Here is a 23,734-nt window from a genome sequence, read left to right as displayed (position 1 = left end):
CTGATAGAACGATGTTTCATGTTATTGTTTATACTTTATAATGGAATAAGAAATAATTATTTCAACTAAATAAATTATTGCTAATAAACTTACGTGGTTGGATATCTAATTTTTTTTTAGAAATTATAATCATACTAATTAAGTGAATTATTATGATAAAATTATCGTTTATAAATATAAACGTTATGTGATCTAGTCTAATAATAAGGTAGGTCTATTTATTTACAATGTTGCAGATTTATTATTGAAGATAATGCATGGACCTTATTTAATTCTTGTACATAGTATGTTGTACTTTATACTTAAATGTATTTGACTTACAAGTTATAGCTCTTTTAGTCGTAGAATATGGAGGGCCTTACTCAAAATGAGAAGATTATTTGGCACTCATGGGAATTAAAATCACCCCGAGATGTTGTACGAGAAGCTGCTGCTAAAGGAACACATATAAGCTTAGCTATCAAGTTTTTAATGAAGAAAAATACTTGGAATGAATCAGTTGCTCAAGATTGGTTTATAGCTGAGGTCAGTAGGTTCTTAAATTCTTTAGAAAAACAGTTATGTGTAACAGAGTGATTTCTTAATGATAATAAAATCTGATGTTTACTGTAGCCCCAATGCTGTTGATACACAGGAATTCACTTGTATTTGTTAAAAAAGGTTTATTAATGTCTTTCTATTAAATGAAGTTGAAGGTTGAACAGACTGCACATTTTTTGGTGTAGAAGAGTAATGGTTATATTACATATTTTATATTGTATAGACAAATCAAAAATCAACTAAATAAAAAAAAATCGTTTTAGGCATTTTGATGTTAAATCATGTGACATTATATGGAGTTGAAACTCTATAAACAATATATAACCATTAAAATGAAAAATAAGTATCTTAGTTATTTTTAGGTAAAAGCGTGGACAGTTCAATTATTAATGAGGAAGCAAATATTCAAAGTTCTTCATATTTTAAATAAAATGAATATTAATCCAGAGGATCACCTTATGGCATTAGCAGAGACTGCAACACAAATTGAATATCGGGACTTTTTAGTAGAACATCTACAAAAGATCACCAAAGATATGAATGCAGAGAATGTTCCAAGGTGGGAAGATTTTCATAGACATTGGAATTTATTGAGATACCTCGAGAAATCATTTGAAGTTGGAGGCACTTTTAAACAAAATAAAGTATTTGGGAGTGGTGCTGACAGAGTGTTTGTAAATGAAACTGAAATTAAATCTTTAACAATTGAAAAAATTGAGAAGTATCCAAGTGATTGGAAGAACAAAATAGCTACAGTACTTTTCTTTGAAACATTTGGTATGTTGATATTTTCAATTTAAACTTTCCACCCTTCCAGACTAATTTTCAACCCCTCTTGCCCTTTTTTACACCGTGAACCCCCCTATTTTCACTATAAAAGATCACTTGCTTTCAAATAGCCAACTGTTATAGCTATACCAAATTTCTTCAAATTTGGTTTTTTGGTTTAGACAATAAAGCATAACAGTTATTAACTTTTGTATAAATAATATTTGTAATAGTACACTGAGCATTTCTATGTTTCAATCATGCAATTGAGTACCATAGCCTGTATCAGAACTTTGTTATTATGAAGTCATTGTGTGTGCACATTGAAATTCTTTTTTGTTTTAGAGTTTTCGCTTCTTGATTTTTCTTCATCAGCTCATGTTTGGAGATATTTAGTTGATAACAACAAAGCAATGATACTTGTTAGATGGATTAATGTTCAACTCTCTGAAGTTGTAAGAGATATGAATTCGCGGTATATATTTTTCAACAATGAGAATTTCGTTAAGAAACTCTTGAATGTCGATACAAAAGGCTTTGGCATAGAACTGTTGGAGAAACTAGACAAGACCTTTCGTAAATGGTCAATAACAAGTGACATGATCACATTTGTCACTGAAAGCAGTTGCTTTCCATACACCAAAATGTGCATTTACGATACTTTATCGTCATATGGAATCGTTATAGGGGAAGAACGAAATGACCTCTTCCAAGTAGTGGCCCGACTAGCCAGAACTCAAAATCTTAAGATGATAGATGACGTTTTCAGCGAGTCATGTGCCACACTGACAAATCAGGAATTTTATTTAGAATTGGCCAAGTTCTTTGTTAAGAACAAGTTGTATAAGGCATTAACGATTTGCATCGACAGTCAGATGTTAGATATGGACTTGTCTAATGTCGAAGAAGAGGCTAGAGATTGCATTGAACTCTGGCTGTTATTCAAAAGCATCGAGCAGACGTCGGACAGGCAGAGCCACGTGGTTCCTGTCTATAAAACTTGCCAACAGATAGCTAAAAATAACATAGATAGTTACATATTTGTAAACCCACAGTTAACCATCGGAATGATTTTATTAGAAGACTCAGCCAACTTATTTGATATATTTTCAAAAGAGGAATTCCTAGAATTCAAAGACTTTAAATTGCCAAATAAAGGATACAAGCTCAAGTTGCCGCACATGCATAATGTTTATAAAAAGTACTGCGATTCGAACAATACCTATGAATGTAGGGATGTCAATGTTTATCAATTGCTATCTGGATACCGGGGATTGGATATATCAAAATTTTTTGAATTTCAACTAATGAATCTAAATACGAATTATACCATCCCTGAAAAATCAGATAGGCGCAGTTTGGGCAGTTTATTATCGAGCGAAGTTGATATTAGCGAGCTGCAATCCTTATCACAAAGATCGATAGATATGCCAGATTTTGCGAACGAGAAACTGATGAAAAAATATGGTTACGAAGCGAAATTGAGTCACGTTTATTACCTAAAGCAATATCGTCCTTGTAATGCGAGCCAGGCGTTTGTGGCCCAACAATACCAGATGTATAATCGGCTACAAGATAAAAGTATTAAGGGCGCCTGCTGCGAAGCCCACGCTCTAGCACTCCAGAATTGGTCTGACCCCGCCATGACGGCCTGCGCCATTTCCTTTGTGGCAATGATCGGTTGCAACCCTACCAGGTGTAGAGTCCACATTTCTGCTGCAAACCTGATCAAAGAATTCCTTATCAGCAATGGCTTGTCCGAAATTGACGCCAATAAGCAAGTCAGTGATTATATGGCAAAGTTACTTCAAAGTCACGAAGAGACCGCAAAAACGATTCTCACATATTTGGAAGAAATAGCACTTATGAAGATGAAGATATCTAAGCACACCGGCAGAATGGACATGTCGATGATTTTATTTGAATCTCAGACAATGGTGAAATTCGCGATGCTGCACAATTTGCCGTTACCCGAGATGGTGCTGCGCGAGTTTGTTAAAGAGAATTCCTGGTTCAATTTCTTGTTATTCGGCGATGTTTTTAGGTATCCATTGAATCTGATGCTCCAGCTTTCACAGGAATTTGAAAAGAAGTCGTATGCTGAGCATTTGAAACATATAATGTTGCATAAAAGTGTTGAAGATGAAAAGGACCATAGATATCTTCCCAGCAACGGTCAGAGGAGATTGATGAGAATGAATTCTATTGATATTGTAAGTGTTACGAATATAATAATAAATAATAATTATGCCTCGTTTATTCCTAGAAACATGTCTTTATAAAATATCCACACACTTAAAATACTTAAATACAGAAATAATATAATATAAATAAATAAATTAAACAAATGTTTTTTTCCAAGGACCTCTTATAGAGTATAGGCCTCCTTTAATTGGCTCCATCTCTCTCTATCTTCAGTATTTTTCTCTTATCTTCTCCACCGCGACCGCTCTTTCTTTTTCCAGTTGGATCTTTCCACCTTGTTATCCTCATTGCCCATCTGCCATTGTTTCTGCGAGTGATAATTTGCGAGAAGTTTTAAGTAGTTACAAATATATAGTGTTTAATTATGTGGAGCCAAAGTCAACAGCTATATGCCTCCTTATACACAATCGAATTAGGTATTACCTACTTAAGTGTATTTCGTAAATATTTGAGCCTTTTTGTATATATTATGTATTCCATCTCTGGCTATATATTTAGCGTAATTTTTGTTGTATATAATCAATGCTTGCTGTAGGATTACGTAACAAATAAATATTACGTAAATTCAGCAATAAAAAGCCTAATAGTTTTAGTAAGTAAATAATTTTCTTAAAGAATCCGATTTATTTTTTATTCTTAAGGATTACTTATGCTTCAGGATAATGTTTCAGAGTCCCACTCAGAGTATGGTTTTCGAGTTCTCACCCAACTCAGTCATGGGTCGAGAACTGTGGGAGGTGGCTGCGGCCTGTCATGGGCCCGAGGATCCTCCAGCGGCCTTACTTAAAGCTGCTCAAATTTATAGGGAACCCTTGTTGGTGCTAATCGCTAGCTGCTATGAGGTAACATAGAAATAAATACATTGATTTATATACTTTATTATTTTTTAGCTTAAATACATAGATTTTTTTCAAAAAGAAACATTTTTTGAACTTTCGACACAGGCGTCTTTGGCTTTGAACCTGTGAGTGTTTTTCAAAATTAATTATGACACAAATATTGCTTTTGGCTTTTAAAAAAACGCGAACAACGAAAAACAACAAACGAATTCAAACGCGTATTTATTAGATAATATACATAAGTCGCATTTTTTTTCTATAAATAAATAGCGACTGCAATTTGGACCAGCGCGGTTAATCTGTGCTAGTAGGCACAGATTGACCGCAGCAATAACAAGCCCGGCTAAAATTTTATATATTAAAAAAAATATTTTAATGTAGCAAGGCAAGGCACCTCCGGCAAGGGAGGAGGAGGGGGGTCATCTGATGTTAAGTGATATTGCCGCCCATGGACACTCACAATACCAGAAAGCTCATGTGCGTTGCCAGCCGTTTAAGAATTGGTACCCGCTTTTCTTAAGAACCTAAGTCAAATTGGTTCGGAAATACTTCAGTGAGCAGCTGGCGGGTGTGGTGGTGCCTTTAGAAACGCTCGGAAACGATACGGATGGTATTTTGTATTCTGCCTATGGGAGATAAAGACGAATAAATTACATTGCAATTAATATTGCCGGTACTGTTGTAACAGAGTAATGGCAGAGGTTTTCCCTTTATATTCGCAGCCAAACGCAGTGGACGTACTATGGGCACATTGGATACTCGCGTCAATACAGCGAAGCGATAACCAAGACTTACAAAGTGAGGTCGCTGGCAAACCCCCAACTGAGCTCTTCTTAAGATTGGCATCGGTTTGCCTTATCGAAGGATATATCACAACGTTATATGAGTCTACCCTCATTTTTATGCCGGTAGGTATTTTTATTTTTATCCTAAAACAATATGTACATACAAGAAATATTGGAGCATAAAAATTCTTCTGTTAGGTTTTTTATAGCTTATGTATGGCCAAATTCAACTTAAAATAGTATAAAACTCATATATATGTATAAACTAAGGGATTTTTTAAAAATTACCAGAAAGCACTTATTTACCGGATTGAAGCTATGTATTATTATAAACTTAAATTTTTTCCGACGTTTCGCGTGCTTTACAGCGGGCGTGGTCACGGTGACTGAAGACAAAAGGTGTTGAATGTCAAAAAGTATCACAGCTGTTATATTATCTGTATTTAGTTCCCCGGAGTTGGTATCGACTAAAAGATGACGGGTTTTTGCGGAAATGACTCACGGTGTCCTCTATTTTCGCGGATTGTTTGTCTTGGTGTTTTAATTTGGATATAAGTGGATCCCAAGTGTTTGATAATTTTGGGCTGTCTTCTTTATTGAATCTGGGGTGTTTTTATTTCAATATTCGCCTGTCAATCTTGGTAAAATAATACATAGCTTCAATCCGGTAAAAAAGTGTTTTCTTTAAATGTGTAAACGCTATTTTAACAAAAGACAATACTATATCCATTAATCTTTTTTAAGTACATTTTAAAATCATAGTATGTTGTTAACCTAATACGTTTCACAAATAGGTCTAATTCACGCTCTCCTATCAAGCTGCAAGAGTAAGCGGAAAATGAGAGTCAAATACACACGTCTACTTCGATTTAAACTTATTTGGAAATAAAATAAATATTTTTATTTATTTATTGAAGTGAAACCTCATTAGGCGCATAAGGATAATTTTGTTTACCGATGAAACGCAATAATAATAATATTAGCGTGCAGGGTATTTGTCGAAGAAAAGAGAGAGAGCGATTGAGTCCGATTGAGAGAGAGTGAGAAAGGGCGAACGTAGCATGAAGCAAATAGCCATAGAACGACAATAGATGCTATTTTTACAAGATATTTAGATAATGTTGAAACAAGAACTCATATTGCATATTTTACTCATAATGCTTTAGTCACAACAATATCAGTAGAAGTCGCGTCGAATGATGTTAATATAGAAGAAATAAATTTAAAAAAATTCAACTTATAATTTGTATAAATTTTCGGCACTTAATATTTTAATGACAAATTCTTAACATATCTGCCTTTTTCCCTCCTTCTAAGTCTCGGAAAACTAAAGTTTTAGATTTGTATAAATATGAATAAGACTTTTAATCAATTAATATTTTTATTAATTTGCCAAAGAAGTTTCACTTATGACATGTGTACTTTGTACGCATGCTCTTTGTTATATTACAAAACCATACACGTCGAACGAAGCTTATAGGTTTTTTTAATTGCCTTCAAACCTTTTAAAACCCATACAATTATAAATTTTTCAGGATAATCCTTTAGCGCTCTTGGCTCAGTTTCTATATCGCTGCATTAAGCTTCGAAACTTTGACAAAGAGACTGAGAGCTGCCTCCATAGATTCCTTCAACAGTGCCATAGAAAGTACAGTTCCGACAACAACGGGACTCCGTGGGACTTGTCGACTAATTCCCTACAGAATGTAGCCGTTGAAATTATAAAAACTGCTCTAAAACATAGCTTTGATAGTGCTTATCATCAAAAGGAGTTTCTGAAATGTTTGGCTGTAGCTGAGTTTGGAAAGTCTTTTGTTGGTAAGTACCTACTTAAAAAAAAATGAAAGTAATGTTTTCTGTAGAACAAAAGAAAATAAGTTCTCTGGTAAAAAGCTAGAATATTTAGATGATATAATATAAGATATTTGTATTTTAGGAAGTTGTCCCAATTTTGCTACAATGTTTGAGATCATGAAAATGTCAATGGAAACCTCGTACATCATCAATATCTCCAAATTACTCGAAGACAACTCACATTTATACTTACTGGAGTGTCTCGATATGTACAAAGACAAGTCTAATTACGACGTGGCCTTTAAAATTGCGAAACTCGCCGGTCTACCCATAGATGACATATTAGTCACAGAATGGCGTCGTAAATGCGAAGATTTCCTAAAAGATTTGGAAAGAGAAAATCCGCTATGCGACGAAGATATTGTGAAATTTATCGCCGAATGTAGTGGTGTTTTTAAAAAGACCGGTGTAACTTGCAAACAGTCCACAATATTCCTGCAAGATCTCATTCAGAATATTTCCCACGTGGACCAGAAATTCTACGCGAACAGAATCATCATGGGCTGGTTTGACGAGAATCACGAGTATGGGGAGAAACGAGAGCAAATAGAACATAAAATGTGGGAAGCGTTCTTCCTATCCGAAAACCAAGATCAGATATTCCTGGATAACTACGAGAGCACCGTCCACTTCGCTCTCAACTTACAGAGAAACGCGAACGAATCCCACAAGTTCGGAGTGGCAAATTCTGATCGGCCATTTTCGATGACGCTTCACGAGATCGAAGTGGAATCTGATGTTGGAAATATTGACAACGTGGTGGTTTTGGAGGATGTGGATATTGAAATTTGGCGGAAAACGATAAACAAATTGCTGGAAATGAAACTGATCGTGGATGCATTTCGATTGTCAAAGCTATTTAAGGTGTCCGATGAGTTTTTGTCTAGATCTGTGTGCCCGGTGCAAATTATGAGGACATGTCTGAAGTTAGCTGAAGGAAGTTGTTCCCCATATGAATTGCCACAAGAACTTCGTTTGATTATATCCTCACCCACTCTGCAAAACAAATTGTCAGGTAAGCTGTAGACTTGGTATAAAAACATTTCAGAGAAATATCGTCACTCGTTAACTATAAAACACTTTAAAACAGTTGTTTTTATTCAAACCAACCAGAAAACCAATCAGTTTCAGAAACGTCAGAAATGAGTTTTGAAGAGCTAGTGGTAATACAAGAAAGACAGGATGAAGGCAGCCTTCCACACCTCGCAGTGAGAGAGGAAGCGGATAGGCTGTCGGCCCTCGACGCTCTCGCTGTTAAGTGTGGCCTTACAGTTGTCAAACAAGTATGTGTACATAATAATAACATATTTATTATGAATTCACTTAAAGTTTAGTCAGACATAGCCAAAACATAATATAAGGTGATTGGACTTTACTAGAGTTTATTAATATTGATTTACCGCATTTAATAAAGTTTGATAAACATTGTGTTTATGATCCTATTTGTTTTTAATGACTTCATAACGGCAAACCCTAATTTAATACTGTTTTGATGACGGTCATCTTCTACCGCATTTACCATGGAGAGTGTTCAGAGGAGTTGTTCGAACTAATACCTGCAGCTGAGAGCACCATCATTATGTGGTGGTGCTACTAACTAGCTGCGACTTTAGTATTTCCGAATTAATTCGACTGAAGAAAAGAGTGCACCAATTCTTAAAAGGCCAGCAACGTGCTCGGAAGCCCATGATATTAAGAATCCATGGGAGGTGGTATCACTTAACTGATTGAGCCTCCTGCTCATTTAGCATTTCTATTAAAAAGGTCAAATTGCGCAGTCTATACAAATTAATGATCAAACATTTATATATGGTCGACAATAAACATAAAAGTTATTATAAAATTAATGTAAACTCCAATTTAAAGACATTTATTAAAAATACTTAAATTGCAATTGAAAAATGCATCATCTAAGACTAAGCTTACATTGCCTTATGTCAAAACGTTGACGTTGACATACGCGAGGCAAAACTCAAAAGTCAAAATATCTAGCCTTAATGCTTCAAGAAGTTTGAAAATGATTGTAACGGTTTCAGATTGCGAATTACTTTCGAATAGGTCTCCAAATCGGTTGGGATTACTTGTCAGTCTTGAAATGTCAGAGCAGAGCCCTGGATTTCATCAGCTTAGTAAGTGGAAAGTCTCGGATGACTTTGGCCAATCTCGTGTTCCGTACTTTTAATGTACCCACTAAACAGGTAGGTTTTTCTCTGTTCTCTAGTTCAATAATATCTACACATTTTTTTAAATTAATTTATCACTGGTGCTATGTACCCTAACATTAGTTAAGTATGTATATAGGTATATATTTTAATTAATAAGTAGTAGCGAAAATCATCGCACACTTGAAGCCAGTATGATCCATTTAGTTTCTACCACGCTCATAAATTGTAATTTTTCATTTCTCCAACACTTCTCGTTTCCCATCATTATGGGACATTTCCAATGACATGTGTTACATAGATTTACGAACTCTTCAATAAGTCAAGTAAGTTTTTTATTAATCCAGCACCGCAACCCCACAACCCCCAATGATATCTTAGTTATAAGCTCAGGTTTATAAACGATTGAAGCCAGTCGATATCCAGCTTCAAACAAAGAGTTCTATTTATTTGAACATCCCTCCAACAACAGCCAACGAACTTAACTCTCGTGTCAACTGTTTTTATCAGAATTCGTCTGCTTTATTATTGTTATTCGAAGCTCGTAAGCTTTAGGTTTTCAGTAAGTTTAAGTCGAGAATTAAAATTTCCAGATAGCAGAATATTTATGCAAAGAAATGGTCTCCGCCGTGATATCCCCTCACCTCGTGAAAACGTCTAGCTTCCGTCAAAAAGAACACTTCCAATACACTCTCTGGGGTTATATCCTCGACTCGGACATGGAGATGTTCCTGAACATGCGCCCGGACGCCTGCAGCCAAATCGGAAGGCTGATATTGGACCACTTGATAGCGTTTCAGAAGATTTACAAAGCCAGCAATTCTATAAAGATCCCGGAGAATGTGCTGGACGACAGCTGCTTTGACGTCGAGACGTTGATCGACGAGGAGTACCAGAATCTGGATGGCGACGAAATTGAGTCGATATTGACGGAGGAAGGGACTCTGATGTCCGCCGAGACGGAATCCATGTTTTCCGTTTCCACCGTGTATACGAATAAAATGACGAAGGAGACACGGAGGAATTTGTTCGACGTCATTACCAAGGGCAATCTTCACATACGGTACGAGGTCAAGTCCAGCATACGGAAGATCACCAAAGGAGCGAAGTTATCGACGAAGCAGGTTAGTGATCGTTCACTTTGAGTTTGTTTAAAACTTTGAATTTTTTTATAGAACGCGCATTAAGCTAGCAAAATTCCGTCCGCTCTAGTGACGTAGTAAATAAACGTATGCTTGAAGTTCGTGTGAGATGTTCCATAATATTCGTCATAATTGAATAAAAACGAAATTAGACAAAAGTCAGAAGTGACTTGTGTTTTTTTGTGTCCAGGAGTTTATATTGTACTGTTATTTAGAAAATATTATAGTGAAGGATCAATACATACATATACTTAGAATCAAAGCTACTATCAGGGATTTTGGTTAGTGTTCGCACTTAAAACCGTTTTATATTTTCTTAAACTATAACTTTACAAAATATAATTGATATCTTTTAACTAATTTACTCTTTTGTCTTTTTCTGTCAAATTGTGTTTATTTAGTATTGAAAAAATAATTCAAGGCTGCATTCTGGTCACTCAGGCCTTCTAAATAATACTCTCCGAGAATATGACCACACGCAGGCACTCTCTTTAGCATTAATTTTATAGTGGTTAAAATAGAGCGAAAATAAAAGCCCGATGACACAGGAATCGTACACTCTACTTTCTCTTTTCACCACAGCCTAAATATAAATTGACAGAAAGAGACGAAGGAGTCCTTAAAAGAATCCATTAGACCGTTATTAACCTACATAGGTGAACACAATATCAATAGAGCTACTGGTAGTGGCTCACGAGTGTTTCTCGTGCGCGTGCGACACAGAGGGCGTGGCGGTCGTGCTCCGGTCCGCGCAGGCGTTGTCCGCGCGTCTGCTGGCGGCGAGATCTTGGAGGCTGATGGGGCGATTGTTGACGGGACTGGGCCGGTACACCGAGTGTGCTTATATACTGCAGGTATTTATTTATTGCAGGACACCACGTCATATATAAAAATGAGTTTTTCGTTCATTCCAGGGGACAATAGGTACTAGGACAATAGGACAATACGTACTAGAAGTATAGGCTGTAGTTTCGGTTCCTAAATGTAATTTAACGGTTTGTTGCGGTTTTAACCATTTATAGGCAGCCATCTTTGTCTGACACATGCCGTCGATTTCGTCCCAATATAGAGGGTATATAAGAGGGGATAAACTGACCGATGTTTTTCTGTGTGCATAGAAAGTCCAACGCTGCACAGCCGGAATTCGAACCTACGACCTCAAGACTGAGAGTTGCACACCGAAACCATTAACACTATATTAATCTAACATTTTCCCCTTCTAAATAATAGTTACTAATTATATCCCGGTGTACTTGAGTTAAACCCTTTCCAGGCTCTCCGCGAAAACCACCAATTCGAATACTTACTCGGCCAATTCGATTACATGCTCGGTCAGAAGCAAGACAAAATCGCGGAGTTCAAGCACGGCCTTCTGGACTTCCTGAGAACCCACTGCCCCGGAGACACCGACACGTACATCATGGTGGCCCTGCATTTCAATATGTTCGCCGAGGCCGCAAACGTTAAACGGAAACAGGCGATGGATCTGATCGACGATCTGGAGAAAATGGCAACCGACGGGGCTAAGGGCAGGAGGCCGACCTGGCCCCAAATCCACGATAACGTCCCGACGCGAAGTTTGCTCGATACGGCCCTGAACCATTGCACGGATTCGGCGGAATTGTACCTTCAAGGCGGGTGCACGGGCAGGGCAGGTGAAATGGCGGCTTTGGCCCAACTGGTCGCCTTGCAGATGTCTTTGTTGAACGCGTCGCCCACTCGGCTCATTCTGAAGAGGAGTACGGAACAGATGTATGCCCTCGTCGGCGAATATTTGAGGTGAGACCTCAGTCTAGAATTATTGAAAATAATATGCCTTTAGTTTTTCTCAGGAAATCATCCCGCAGTTGTTCCAGATCGTCACAGTCTTTGAAACATTGGCTATTTTTCCTGTGCTGATGATAATTTTTTTCGAAGAAATGACACCACATTTTAAGAAATTGTCTTTGCCTATAACAAAACGGTTTCTTTTCAGTTTCATGGAAGGCCTAGTGCTGTTGGGCAGTGGGGGCGAAAACTGGAGAGAGCTCTCTTATCGAAGGGCCTTGAACAATGACCAAGCCTATCTCAAGGACATGGCGTTGTACCGACCGGATATCGCGTATGATTTTATTAATAGGTAAGTTTTAATAACTCCCGGAAATTAAAAAGATAAAAAAACTGTTTACCTTATTTACCTAATGACCTATATTATATATGCGTAAACACATGTACATGTCAAATTCTCCTATTGGAAGTCAGTTAAAAGTAAAAATGTGTGCGTGTGTACACACCTAAGAAGTAAAACTTATTTATTTTTCAAAAAATGATAAAATGATAAATATGCAACTTTACAGAAATTGGTTAAATAAAATAAAATTAGATAAAGTTTAACAAAAGGCTTTTATTATCATGGAATAATACAATTATTTCATTTTACCTTATTACCACTAAGATTACACAGAATTTCATTAATTGTAATATAATTATTACTATCATTGTTATCGTTATTATATATTTTTTATTATTAATGGCTTCGAATTTCTTTGAATCAACCATGGTAGGGAAAAGATGGTGCGTAACGGGAAAATGTGACGCGTAACGGAATAATGTGACGGATTTTTTTTTACAACGCCGATATAGAAGTTTCATTCAAAAAAATAAAAAAGCAATATTCACAATTTTTTTTTCGTAGAGGAGTCCGTAATTTGTTTTTGAGTAAGCGACATCGGTTTATCATTGTCCATCGAATTAAAAAAAATACGTTCGTCCCGACGAATTATCAACTACTATCAATTATGTATGAAATTATAACTTGATTATTATAAATTTATTTCATACTCATTTAAGGTACAAAACAGAAACGAAAAAAACGGCCGCCTCCCAATCAGCGATGACGGAACTTCTAACTTTGTTGAGATGACATTTACAAAAATATAAATAGAAAAATGGGGATGAAAAATGTATATAAATGCTTTTAGACTTATTTACGTGAACGAAAAATAGCATATTTTCAATGTCTATTGTTGAATGTCAATGTCAACTTGACACCCCACAGATTCCCATACAACGATTATCCGCTTCAATAATGTGTTTATAAAGTAATTATTTTTAAGAACTGTGATATGATTGAATCGACTGAAAAAATATTTTTAAAATAATATCCTTTTGTAATATTAGTTGTAATAAACGCTTTGCTTGTGGAAAAGTTAATAATGAATAAACAAATTTAGCTTTGTTCTTGTATCATAATAAATAATATATTTAAAAAAAATCTTACATTGGCTTCCAGTTAGATTTATGAACTTTTATAAATTTTTATTAAAGAGCTTGAATTACCCTTAAATATTAATGGACGGCTCTGATCCTCTATTTAACCGCATCCATGACTCATTTATTAATTCGCAGAGAAATGTTTTACGCACGTTCGGAAACACAATCACTTTTTTATTAATTATTATAATATGTAACGATGTATTCTATTATAGCGTTTAAGGGTCGAATAAGAATTTGTTATCAAGTTATTAAATGATTATATTTTAAAGTTTGATTTCATCATTTAATTTCCTATCTCAGTCGTGATTTCTAGATTTCGAGTAATAAAGAAGAAATAAATAAATACTTTATTTTTTATTAAAGATTTTAGTACATTGTCAGGTTCATGAACTACATACAACAGTGATGGCGTATTGTCGATGTAAGAAAATTACCAATTAATAATTTTGTTGATGACATAGCTATTTATAGCTAGACACTTGTCTAGGACCTTTCAAAGCACCTTATGAGATCACATGAGGAGGGTCTTCATAGTGTTTTAGAGATGGTGAACTGAGCAAGGGCTGTCTGTCAACCCATAAAAACAGAAATGATCCTATTTACAAACCGAAGATATCCTGGACGATACTAAGTTCTCAAACTCTTCTCTCAGCCCTATAACTCAAATCTTTAGTTTGATTTTAGGGAGCAAACACATGGAATACAAACTAAATAATAATTAAGCACACACAACTCGATTGTCGCTCTAACCGAATTTAATATTGAATTAATAATTTTAATATTAAATTCATATCTGACTGTGTGTGGTTATAAAAAAAAACTTAAAGACGAACAACAAAGCAATACTGGAGTGTCACCATGCACTGTAAGCAATAATCCTGACTAACAAGGTTACCCTACAGTGGATAAAAGAATTGAGCTTGCAAAGAGAGGATCTGGAACTATGCCGGCCGGCCCGTACCTGCTCCATTTGCTCATTTGCTTGCCTTTCCCGCAAGTGTGAACCTGGATTCGCCAAAGATCCACAGAACTCCAAAATCACCGTTGGTCGCCAAAAACGGAGCAACTGGGCGTCGACGTGCAGAAACTAGAGTCCACATACATACGCTTAGGGACATCAGGACATAACCGGCATGTTTTTCACCTAAACGACAACTGTCAGGCAAAGAAGGCTGATCACCTACTCGATTTAGTCTAAGGCCAAGAACCATTATATCAACAAGTATTAATAAAAAACAGGACAACTTACTTAAAATATATTTATTATAAATTAACACAAACCCAACACAATACATTGGTATTATCTAAATTATCCTAAAACAGTGAGAATAAAAAGCCCTAATTTAGGGTACAAGTGAAAAGGACGTCAGTCCTTCTAATACTCGAATTTACAAGAGTTAAGTAAAAGACTTTAGTGGACAAGAAAATTGTAAAATATTTACAAAATACTGGAGAGTATATACTTTGTTCGTGTCACATAATAAAAATATTGAGATTCTTAATTTTTTAATTGAGGCCATTTCATAAAATTATAAGAATAACGTATCGCGTATGAGAGCGTTGGTAATTTTAACAAACATGCAACATAAAAATCACCAAAATTTGTCTTATTGCATAAAAATCAGATCAACTAATTTATGTTGTCAATTGAAGTTATATATAAATATAACTATAACGTATAAATTAAACACGCAATGGCGTAAAATGGCGCCCAAATAACTACAATCCCTCATTTGTAGCTGCAATTGCGTTAATTCCCGTAGTACAAGCTACTTTAACCAAGACCGCTATAAATAAAAAAGCATAAAAATGGAATGTAACAAAATGCTACCTAATAAAAAAGGCATGATAAATAATAGGCAAAAAATCTCTTAAGTATTAATTACTGAATTTGTTGAGTTAAAAATATTTTGGCCAAAGATTATAGGTTTATACTACAGCCATAGACATAGAATGAGCTGGGCCAATATATACTAATATTACTAATTCATTCATTCATTAATACTCCAAATAAATTAAGTACAAAAATGTAGGTCCTTTATAATAAAAAATACAAATTAATTACATTACAACTGAAATGAATAACATCCGTATGTTTAAGAAAGATCTTCGTTCTTTTCCAACTCCAGGAATTGTTTTATGTTAGATAAAGACAACGTGCTTTCGTCTTATTTGCCACAGTCCATTAAATATCTATGACATTATTTTAAAACTTATCTTGTCGCCTAGGATATGCCTATATGAAGTAGGGTTTGTAAGAAATTCTTAAATAATAATTTGTATTAAATTAATTGACATGGGTAACATCTTACACTCCTAGCTATTGTACTAAGGGTAGTTTTCGTGGCCGACTGACACTTCAAAAATTGTTTTTTTAGACATAAAGTCAAATCGGCCATGAAATCCGATAACAATTCACACATCGATTTCGAAACTATTTTTGTAATTGCTTTCAATTGAGCAAAGAAAATTTGTCCCTATTAAGCTGATTTTACAAAATTATTTTTACACATTACACAACCCCCGCGACTTTACAAGAATATTTCTCATAAAAAAACATCATCACAGTCTTCTCACAATTCACTTAACCTATATATTTACAATATTTACATTGTTCGTTCAACGACGCATAGTCAAAAAGAGAGTACTAATGTCTAACCCCTCATTAATAAAAACAATATAATTTCCCATACAGTCCACATATCACGAATTCTATTCCAGTTACTTGTTTATTGTATTTCATACAATAATCCGCTACAATTCAAGTATTACGTATGCTTCGGACTCTTTTCACAGCTTAAAGATAATTTGACAGAGAGAGACGAAATGTTTTAGTTGAAATAGTATTTATATTTATGAATGAGGGGTTGTCTTAAGAATTTTTCGTGACATAGTAATGCACAAACGTGTGTGTATATTCGGGCAGACTTGCTTAAAAAAGTATTACAAGGTGGAAAATGTGGTTTAATGTATTAATTTTACCTAATTGTGTTAAATGTGCGATAAATTTTATATAGGGAAAATTTCTGTAAAATTATAAAATTGGTCAATTACCAATTGGTATCATATACATTATATATAAAAGCGGAAACGAATCTTATTTTGAACCGCCTTTTACTTGTTTATGTATTATTATTAGGCATTAGACATTTCACTTCTGTAGACATAGACGCTATACATTTACGAAAACATCTAACATTAATGAAATACGCACGCTTGTGGTTCCTACATACATCCATACTTATTATCTATTTCTAAGTAAACTGGATACATGTACGTTACCTTCAACTGACCATACTCTGTAGTCTTGACATGACTACGGTTTAAAATTCAGATCGAAGTAACATTTCAACTATCAAAATCCGAGTCACTTGACATGTGTGAGTATGTGTAAACTTGTCTCTGAATGCGTAGTTTCAACAGCTGTCAAAAAGCAATAAATTACAGTTTGACAGATGATAATGTTTGTTTGTACTTGTTTTTGAATTACAATCTAAGCCCAAGTGACATACTCTGCCCATAAAATCTGGTTTAACGTTTATTTCCATGGTTACGATGTTTCTTATAAAAAATATGGTAACCGTGGCAACACACGCGATACTAACTTTGAACTGCGTCTTATGCGATTGTGGATGAACCTACAGAATTTTTAACCAGCCCAACACAGAATTTTTCACATAATCTAAACAACAGCAGTTACTCGATAATGGTGTTTTTCCTTAACTATAGTTTCAATAGTCCTATGTACATTTTCGGGTAAGTGGTCCAGCAACATTCTCGGCATTACCTGTAATTCCATGAAGTCTTCTGCGCAAGCCCATCGCATTTCGTACGTTGGTTCTTGGATACGCACTTTTCTACAAATTACGAGAATATATTATATATAATGGTTTAGTAATCTAAAGTAAAATATATAATTATTATTATTATAAAAAAATATTATTTTTATAAACATTTGTTAAAAATCTTGGGAGTTAAAAATCTCATTTGAGGTATTTTGTGATTTGGAGATTTGAGAACAATACTAACCTTTCTTCTTTAGTCTCTCCACTAAAATGATGCGTGTAAATTCAATCAGTATTAATATATTGTCAAATAAATAACATCGACCCATGAAATCTTATGTGACTAAATAGTGGGCTTAGAATGGTTTGATTGGCGAAATCTTATTTTTCTTTAGTTAGGTCAGTGGGTAAACTCAATAACTGCCTGCTATATTTGTATGTACTATATTACACAATACGTACTTTTCAATGCCCATGCGCTTGCGCCGAACTATATGTAATATCCTTCCAGGCGTGAAGAGACGGGCTGTGGAGAACCTCCGCGTGAACACGTTTCTCGACACTAGTGCAGCCTCCTGGAATTTAACGGGGTCTTGCTGTTTACACATCTAACATATAATTATTAATTTTACAAGCTGCATTGTTTACCTTTCTGGAAGTTTTCGTTAAGAAATTTAACACCAAACATTATGAATATTTATAGATTGGATTTTAATTTTCGAAATATATATTTTACAAAAAGCAAACACACATGTGAAAACACAAAAATATCACTCAAAAACAAGAACAAATGTATTATGGAAGTGTTAATATGGTACAACATGTAATCACTTACCGTTATGAAGTATGAGAGCGATTGCATATTAGTAAAAAAGGCTTGGGTCCGAAGAGAAGTGAAAGATTTTGTCTGTACATTTATATGTCAAAAGAATAATAAATATAATTATAAACAAGTAATAAAGCAAGTGTTAAGTGCCTATTTTAGACCTAATCCATATTATTAAGCAAAAAATTACTTGTAAAATCTAAAATTGGAAGTGAAGGAAGATTTTTTATTTTTCCTTTTTTGTAACATTTATGTTTACCATAATTGTCATGGATTTAATAAAATATAGTTTGTAAAATCTGTAGATGTAGCATTATATACGTAATATTATGGTGAACTTTAATACATAAATAAGTTGGTGACGTTTGTTTTATAATTTAAAAAATATAGGCTTTTATTTAATCAAGGAACAGTACTGGATCTTATATTCGATTTAGATTGTATAAACAAATACGGCCTTGAAAGTGAGATTTTTAGAGCAATACAGAGGTTTGATAATCCCGGACCCAAGCCAACCAATGGTCAAGCTTACCTCCACAATGACATCACAACCCAATGATGACGTCACAACAATGACGACGACAACACACAAGACCTGAAATAAGAGCTTTACTGACAGCACTCACGGTGGAGACGCCCTGGCTCAGCAGTGCGTCAGTGGAGTCATCGGAATGGTTTGCTTCAAGGTCCTCGGGCCTTCGCCACGTTGATTCGAGGTCCCGAGCTGGTACTCCGAAGAGCGCGTAGCCGAAACCATTCAGCATAATTCGATACTAAAAACACGATTTAATTTATTCTCGTATTAGGATTTTATACAAAAAGTTTACGAAAGCTTTTTATTTTATTTATTCGTTGAAGTCATTACTATAATGGCAGTTTTTGACAGCTCAAATGTCTATATTATTGTCATATTATAAGTTATAACATAACAATTTAAAGTTTATTGTCTAATACCTTAGGTAATTTGGTTGCATGTATGGTCTGTATGACTTTGGTTCGTAGATTTTCTATACTGTGGACGCTCAGCCTCATGACTAGATCATCTCCAACTCCCACCGTGAGGACAAAACTCTCTGTGTAGCGCGCTGCTTCTCGACTTATTAATCCCGCTGAAATAAATTTTATCCGATTTTAAAAGGTGTTTTTTTTAAAGTTTATGTATGTTCCACAAATGATTGGACACTTGAAAGATATATGTGTCTTTTTTATTTAAACGTTGAAAAGAGTTCACTAGATTTAAGACACGGTTTTGTTCTTTTTCAGTGTACATGAATTTGAAGGTCTGGCAACAACTTTGCATATTAAGAATATTGTAATCGGGTCTATCTGGCTTTGTAAGGTTTTCAGTATTCTTTTGGAACAGTTTGATGTTTCAGTCTTGCTTACTGAGAGATATTATTATTGACACACTACTGACTAGTACATAATCAGGATTATATTAAGACCATATCATTATGTTCAATATTAGACGACCTCCGACGGATCCGCGCTACCACTTTCCTATCCTTCTCTTCTATCTCTTTTATTCCCAGGTTTTTGGTGGGCGTCTTCTCTTTCTTTCCCTTGGGCCATTTTCCAAGAAGGGTCTTTCTGAGCCATCGGTCATCACAAACGCGGAAAATGTGACCGGCCAATTTCCACTTTACCTTTTTTGAATGTGTTACGCCGTCTGTTGTTTGTAAGTCTTCGTATTCACTTTGTATTCAATTTCAACCGAAAATTCTTCAACAATACTTTTTTTTTTAATTGTTCTTACATGAACATCAACTTTCAGTAAGAAAAACAAACGAGACATTTTATATATTAAATTGTAATAATATAAATCGTATCCGTGGAAAAAAGAACGCGTCAATTAGCTAATTCGTTAGTTTTTTACAATTCACAATTGACGTAATAAATTACATATTTTTTTCCTCGTTGCTAAGTTTTTTTGTTTCCGATTGATAAGTTTATTATATACCAAAGGCGAAGTTCAAGTTATCTAATTATAATCAATAAAAGTTTCATCCAAACTTTAAACCACTATTAATTATATATACGAGATATTGAATAAAAACGAAATCGAAGCAAAACATCTATACGTAAGCAAATTCTTAATTCCACTTGGATGAAGTGGCGCGAGCAATAGTTGTGTGAAGAGAAGTATTCTAAAACTTGAAGTCCTTTAAAATCCAGTCTAAAGTCTACTATATGGGAGCCCTACCAGCATGCTGGCCGTAATAACGGGAACGGTGGATTGCCCATACATCGGTCATTGCAATGGACTACATGTGCCTATTTTAATTTTATGACTGAATATACTTAAAACCTAACCTACTAATGTAATATTTAGTAGGTTAGATTAACGATATTAACACATTAATAACCATATGGACTTATGATTGTCTTAAGATTATGAAATAAACGTTTTATAATCAAACTGAAAGCTTTACAATTTGAGTTTAAACGCCCTTCTTCAAGGATGTACCTCTTTACTATGTTATTTTGAAGACAAAATAATAAAAATATTTAGTAATAAGACAGTTCTGTATTTTGAAGTCGAAACTTCGAGATATTTTGGGAGGCATGTGACGCGCTCCCGGCATAGGCATTTATGCCATCGTTTGTTCATAAAAAATCTACAATGGAAACTACAAAAAATTCCCCGTCCTATTTGGTTTTACGAAAATATTTATAATTTCATATGTTTACAATAATGCTAATTACCAACCTGGCGTAGAAAATGCAAACACTTTCAAATGCGGATATCTCGGCCTCAGCTTAATCCCCACCAAGACGGCCACTCCTGCGCCGAGGCTGTGACCTGTGAATAATTGCGTTCGCAAATGGTAATTATCAAAGGTTTTAACCGTCTATATTAATAATAATAATCATTATTCCTTGAAACATTCATCGATCTTATCAAAACATACTCATAATTATACAAAAATAATTGGCAAATTAATATCTTTAGTTTTCTTTCTTATTTCTGTAATTATTTTCTTTTAGTTGGAAATGTATTCCGTCCGTCTATATACATAGATTTTACTAGGCTTCGTCGATAAATGAACTATCCGATACATAAATACTTATTAAATTCCAACCAATTCTGAGATTAAGGTGTTTAGCTAAATTATCTTTAGCTTAACAGATATGATTTAGCTTATATGATAATATTTCATATTCTTTATAGCTTTTATGACCTTAAATATCTATCGATTTTTTTCATGACTATAACAATATATTACGTATATGTAAACATCACAATAATTATTATTCATATGCAAGAATATGGTACAACAATGTTATGGTGGTACAATCAAATGATACAAAAAAGTAAAGTTCGCATATTCTGACACACATAGCATGCAAATTTGTCTTAATAAGGAATTTTACATAGAAGTTACACTATGAGTCACATCATTATATTATTTGTAGTGATAAAATATCACATTATTGAAATATATAATTACGTTATCAAATTAATATTAATTACAATGTTTCACGCAAATAATAATTTATAGAATAATATTTTTTTACAAAAGTAGTAGGACATTAAGTCGACTTTTAAAAACTCTTTTGTTACTAAACGTATGTTTGGTAGTAAATGAGACATAAAAATATGACAAAATATTAAAACAACATGTTTTCCAATATTTTACGACTTACAAAAAATATAATTGACATCCTGGAAACCCCCGTTTTTCTCATTTTTCATTATTAATGAATTTCGTCACATAATTCGCGGGATTATAACAACGCAATTAAAACGACCAAGTCTTTCACCAAAGAGCCGTCGTTATATTTAGACAGGAACAGGAAACTACAGTTGTTATATTTCACAGAACTCAGGTGAACAACCTTGAATTAGGCCTACAAACTCAAGAAACAATAGTTACGAAATACAATTTGTTACAATGGTTCTTTTGACATAATATTATGTTAATCAATATAGCAAAGGATATATAGGAGCTAGTTTTGTCTAGCGTTTGGTGTACACAATACAAAAGTATTCAAATGCTAATAACATTTTTATATAACTTAAGGTGTATTAATTGTTTTTATAACAGTAACAGAAAAATATAATATCCGTAGTTGTGCTCCCCACACACTTTGATATCGAGATTTTATATAAAATTTTCAATCTCTTCATGTATTTGGTTTGGCTAGCTTTTATAAATAAATAAAATCAATAATTTTGTAAAAAAAATATGGGATATTTACACCGACTTTGCGGAAGTAGATAGAGTAGATAGCCTAAGTTTAATAGACGTAATGTGAAATAGTTATCTATCTAATTAACGAAACTGTTTTATTGATAATGAATGATACGATAAGACACTCGAAACGTAGTGGATAAATTCTGATAAATATTATTAGTAGCTTGGCTGGAAATTATGCGAATTACCCTTTATAATTATTTTATTCTTACATAATAATTAGAAACTCTCTGATGATACGTCTTAATATGATATATGAATCATTAACATCAGGGATCATTCATATGTATATTGTTAAGAAGAAAGATTTTGTAGTTGTTGACTATAAGATATTATCTCTAAGCTAAATTTTGTTTGCTTATATATTACTTATATTCACTATGATATTTAATGAATAAATTAGCCAAATTAACAAAATAGAGACAGATAGACTTGTAATTCTATAAAAAAAAATACAGTTTTTTTAAATTTTACAAAGTTGTCGTACATAAAATACCAATGCCAAATTTACGAATAGTAAACAATTAATTTATTAAGACCTTCCTACCCAAATAGTAATTATTTCGCTGAGTAACTCTCAACCTAGGACACCCAGGTTATATTCCATACACTGTTCAGAAGATCGTATACATAGAAATAAGATTGGCTCGCGAAACTGGTTTGTCGGACTTATAAAACCTAGGCCAATGTTAGTAAAGTGATTTCTTTGTTAAGAACTAACCTGTAAGGACTAGGTCATAATGCGGAAACTGCTGAAAGGCCCGATCAAGCACTGGGTTTAGACGTCGCAGCATTTTCGCAGCTCCCATAGACATCCCCTTGTGAGCCGCAGTGCCTTCAGGTAAACCTAGAGAATCCAGATCAAATTAAAAACCATAGAAAGTAATATTGAAATTTCTTGTTAAAAAGATTTTGGAATAAAATTACGTAATAAACGTTTCGTTTAAAAAGAAGGAAACTCACTTGCAAGCCCTCTGGCAATATAAGTGTCTATGGTATCACTGAAAATCAGGCAAGCCTCCTGCCTCCGTATATAAAAGTAATTTCAATTTTATAAATGACCTCTCATTTCGTGCTGTAGAAATTGAAAGAAAGAAGAAATATTTAAGGAATAATCGCAATAAGTATAAATAAATTACCATCTGCTTCGAACCTCTCGGAACCAGCTGTAAAGTCAGTAAAAATATCACTGAGTGATATCGAGCCGCGGATTGCGACCACTATACTCTCACGCTCATGGTCCACGATCACACAGAATGGAAGCTGTAAAAGATATATTTATTAACAATATATCAAAAAAAGAAGAGTTAAGAAGTATAATAACAATTAAGAAGAATAATTATATAAAGAAACTTCTACTCTTTAATCGCTTTT

At 34.2% G+C, this 23,734-nt stretch overlaps 2 protein-coding genes across 7 annotated transcripts in view; one reads left to right on the top strand and one right to left on the bottom strand.

The window, feature by feature from the left end:
* Positions 1-5: 5 nt before the first annotated feature.
* Positions 6-13,812, top strand: LOC123719176 (spatacsin). 4 transcript variants are annotated; one of them, XM_045676160.1, is made up of 15 exons: positions 6-208; positions 346-525; positions 903-1,317; positions 1,654-3,521; positions 4,185-4,355; positions 5,075-5,260; positions 6,673-6,955; positions 7,074-8,006; positions 8,117-8,274; positions 9,028-9,189; positions 9,747-10,277; positions 10,952-11,149; positions 11,569-12,074; positions 12,271-12,414; positions 13,125-13,812. In XM_045676160.1, exons 2-15 carry the CDS (start codon positions 349-351, stop codon positions 13,195-13,197), a joined length of 5,805 nt encoding a protein of 1,934 aa, XP_045532116.1. In that variant the 5' UTR covers positions 6-208; positions 346-348; the 3' UTR covers positions 13,198-13,812. The 4 variants fall into 4 exon arrangements, with proteins under 4 accessions (XP_045532116.1, XP_045532117.1, XP_045532118.1 ...); XM_045676161.1 differs by having other exon boundaries at positions 340-525; positions 8,123-8,274; XM_045676159.1 differs by having other exon boundaries at positions 7-208; positions 340-525.
* Positions 13,813-17,232: 3,420 nt separating this feature from the next.
* LOC123720024 (diacylglycerol lipase-beta) overlaps positions 17,233-23,734 on the bottom strand; it is a 52,704-nt gene continuing 46,202 nt past the window's right edge. For 2 of the 3 annotated variants that reach the window (XM_045676442.1, XM_045676441.1), the window contains exons 8-14: positions 23,500-23,623; positions 23,082-23,207; positions 20,872-20,964; positions 19,116-19,270; positions 18,779-18,934; positions 17,798-17,910; positions 17,233-17,407 (exon numbers count right to left, since the gene is read on the bottom strand). In XM_045676442.1, the coding sequence (XP_045532398.1) occupies positions 17,233-17,407; positions 17,798-17,910; positions 18,779-18,934; positions 19,116-19,270; positions 20,872-20,964; positions 23,082-23,207; positions 23,500-23,623 (942 nt within the window). The remainder of the gene's footprint in view (positions 17,408-17,797; positions 17,911-18,778; positions 18,935-19,115; positions 19,271-20,871; positions 20,965-23,081; positions 23,208-23,499; positions 23,624-23,734) is intronic. The other variant, XM_045676443.1, reaches the window with a different exon arrangement.

This window comes from Pieris brassicae, chromosome 2 (assembly GCF_905147105.1).
Source record: "Pieris brassicae chromosome 2, ilPieBrab1.1, whole genome shotgun sequence".
NCBI classification, from domain to species: domain Eukaryota; kingdom Metazoa; phylum Arthropoda; class Insecta; order Lepidoptera; family Pieridae; genus Pieris; species Pieris brassicae.
Note: the sequence above shows the minus strand (reverse complement) of the source record. Positions and strands in the feature narration are given on the sequence as shown.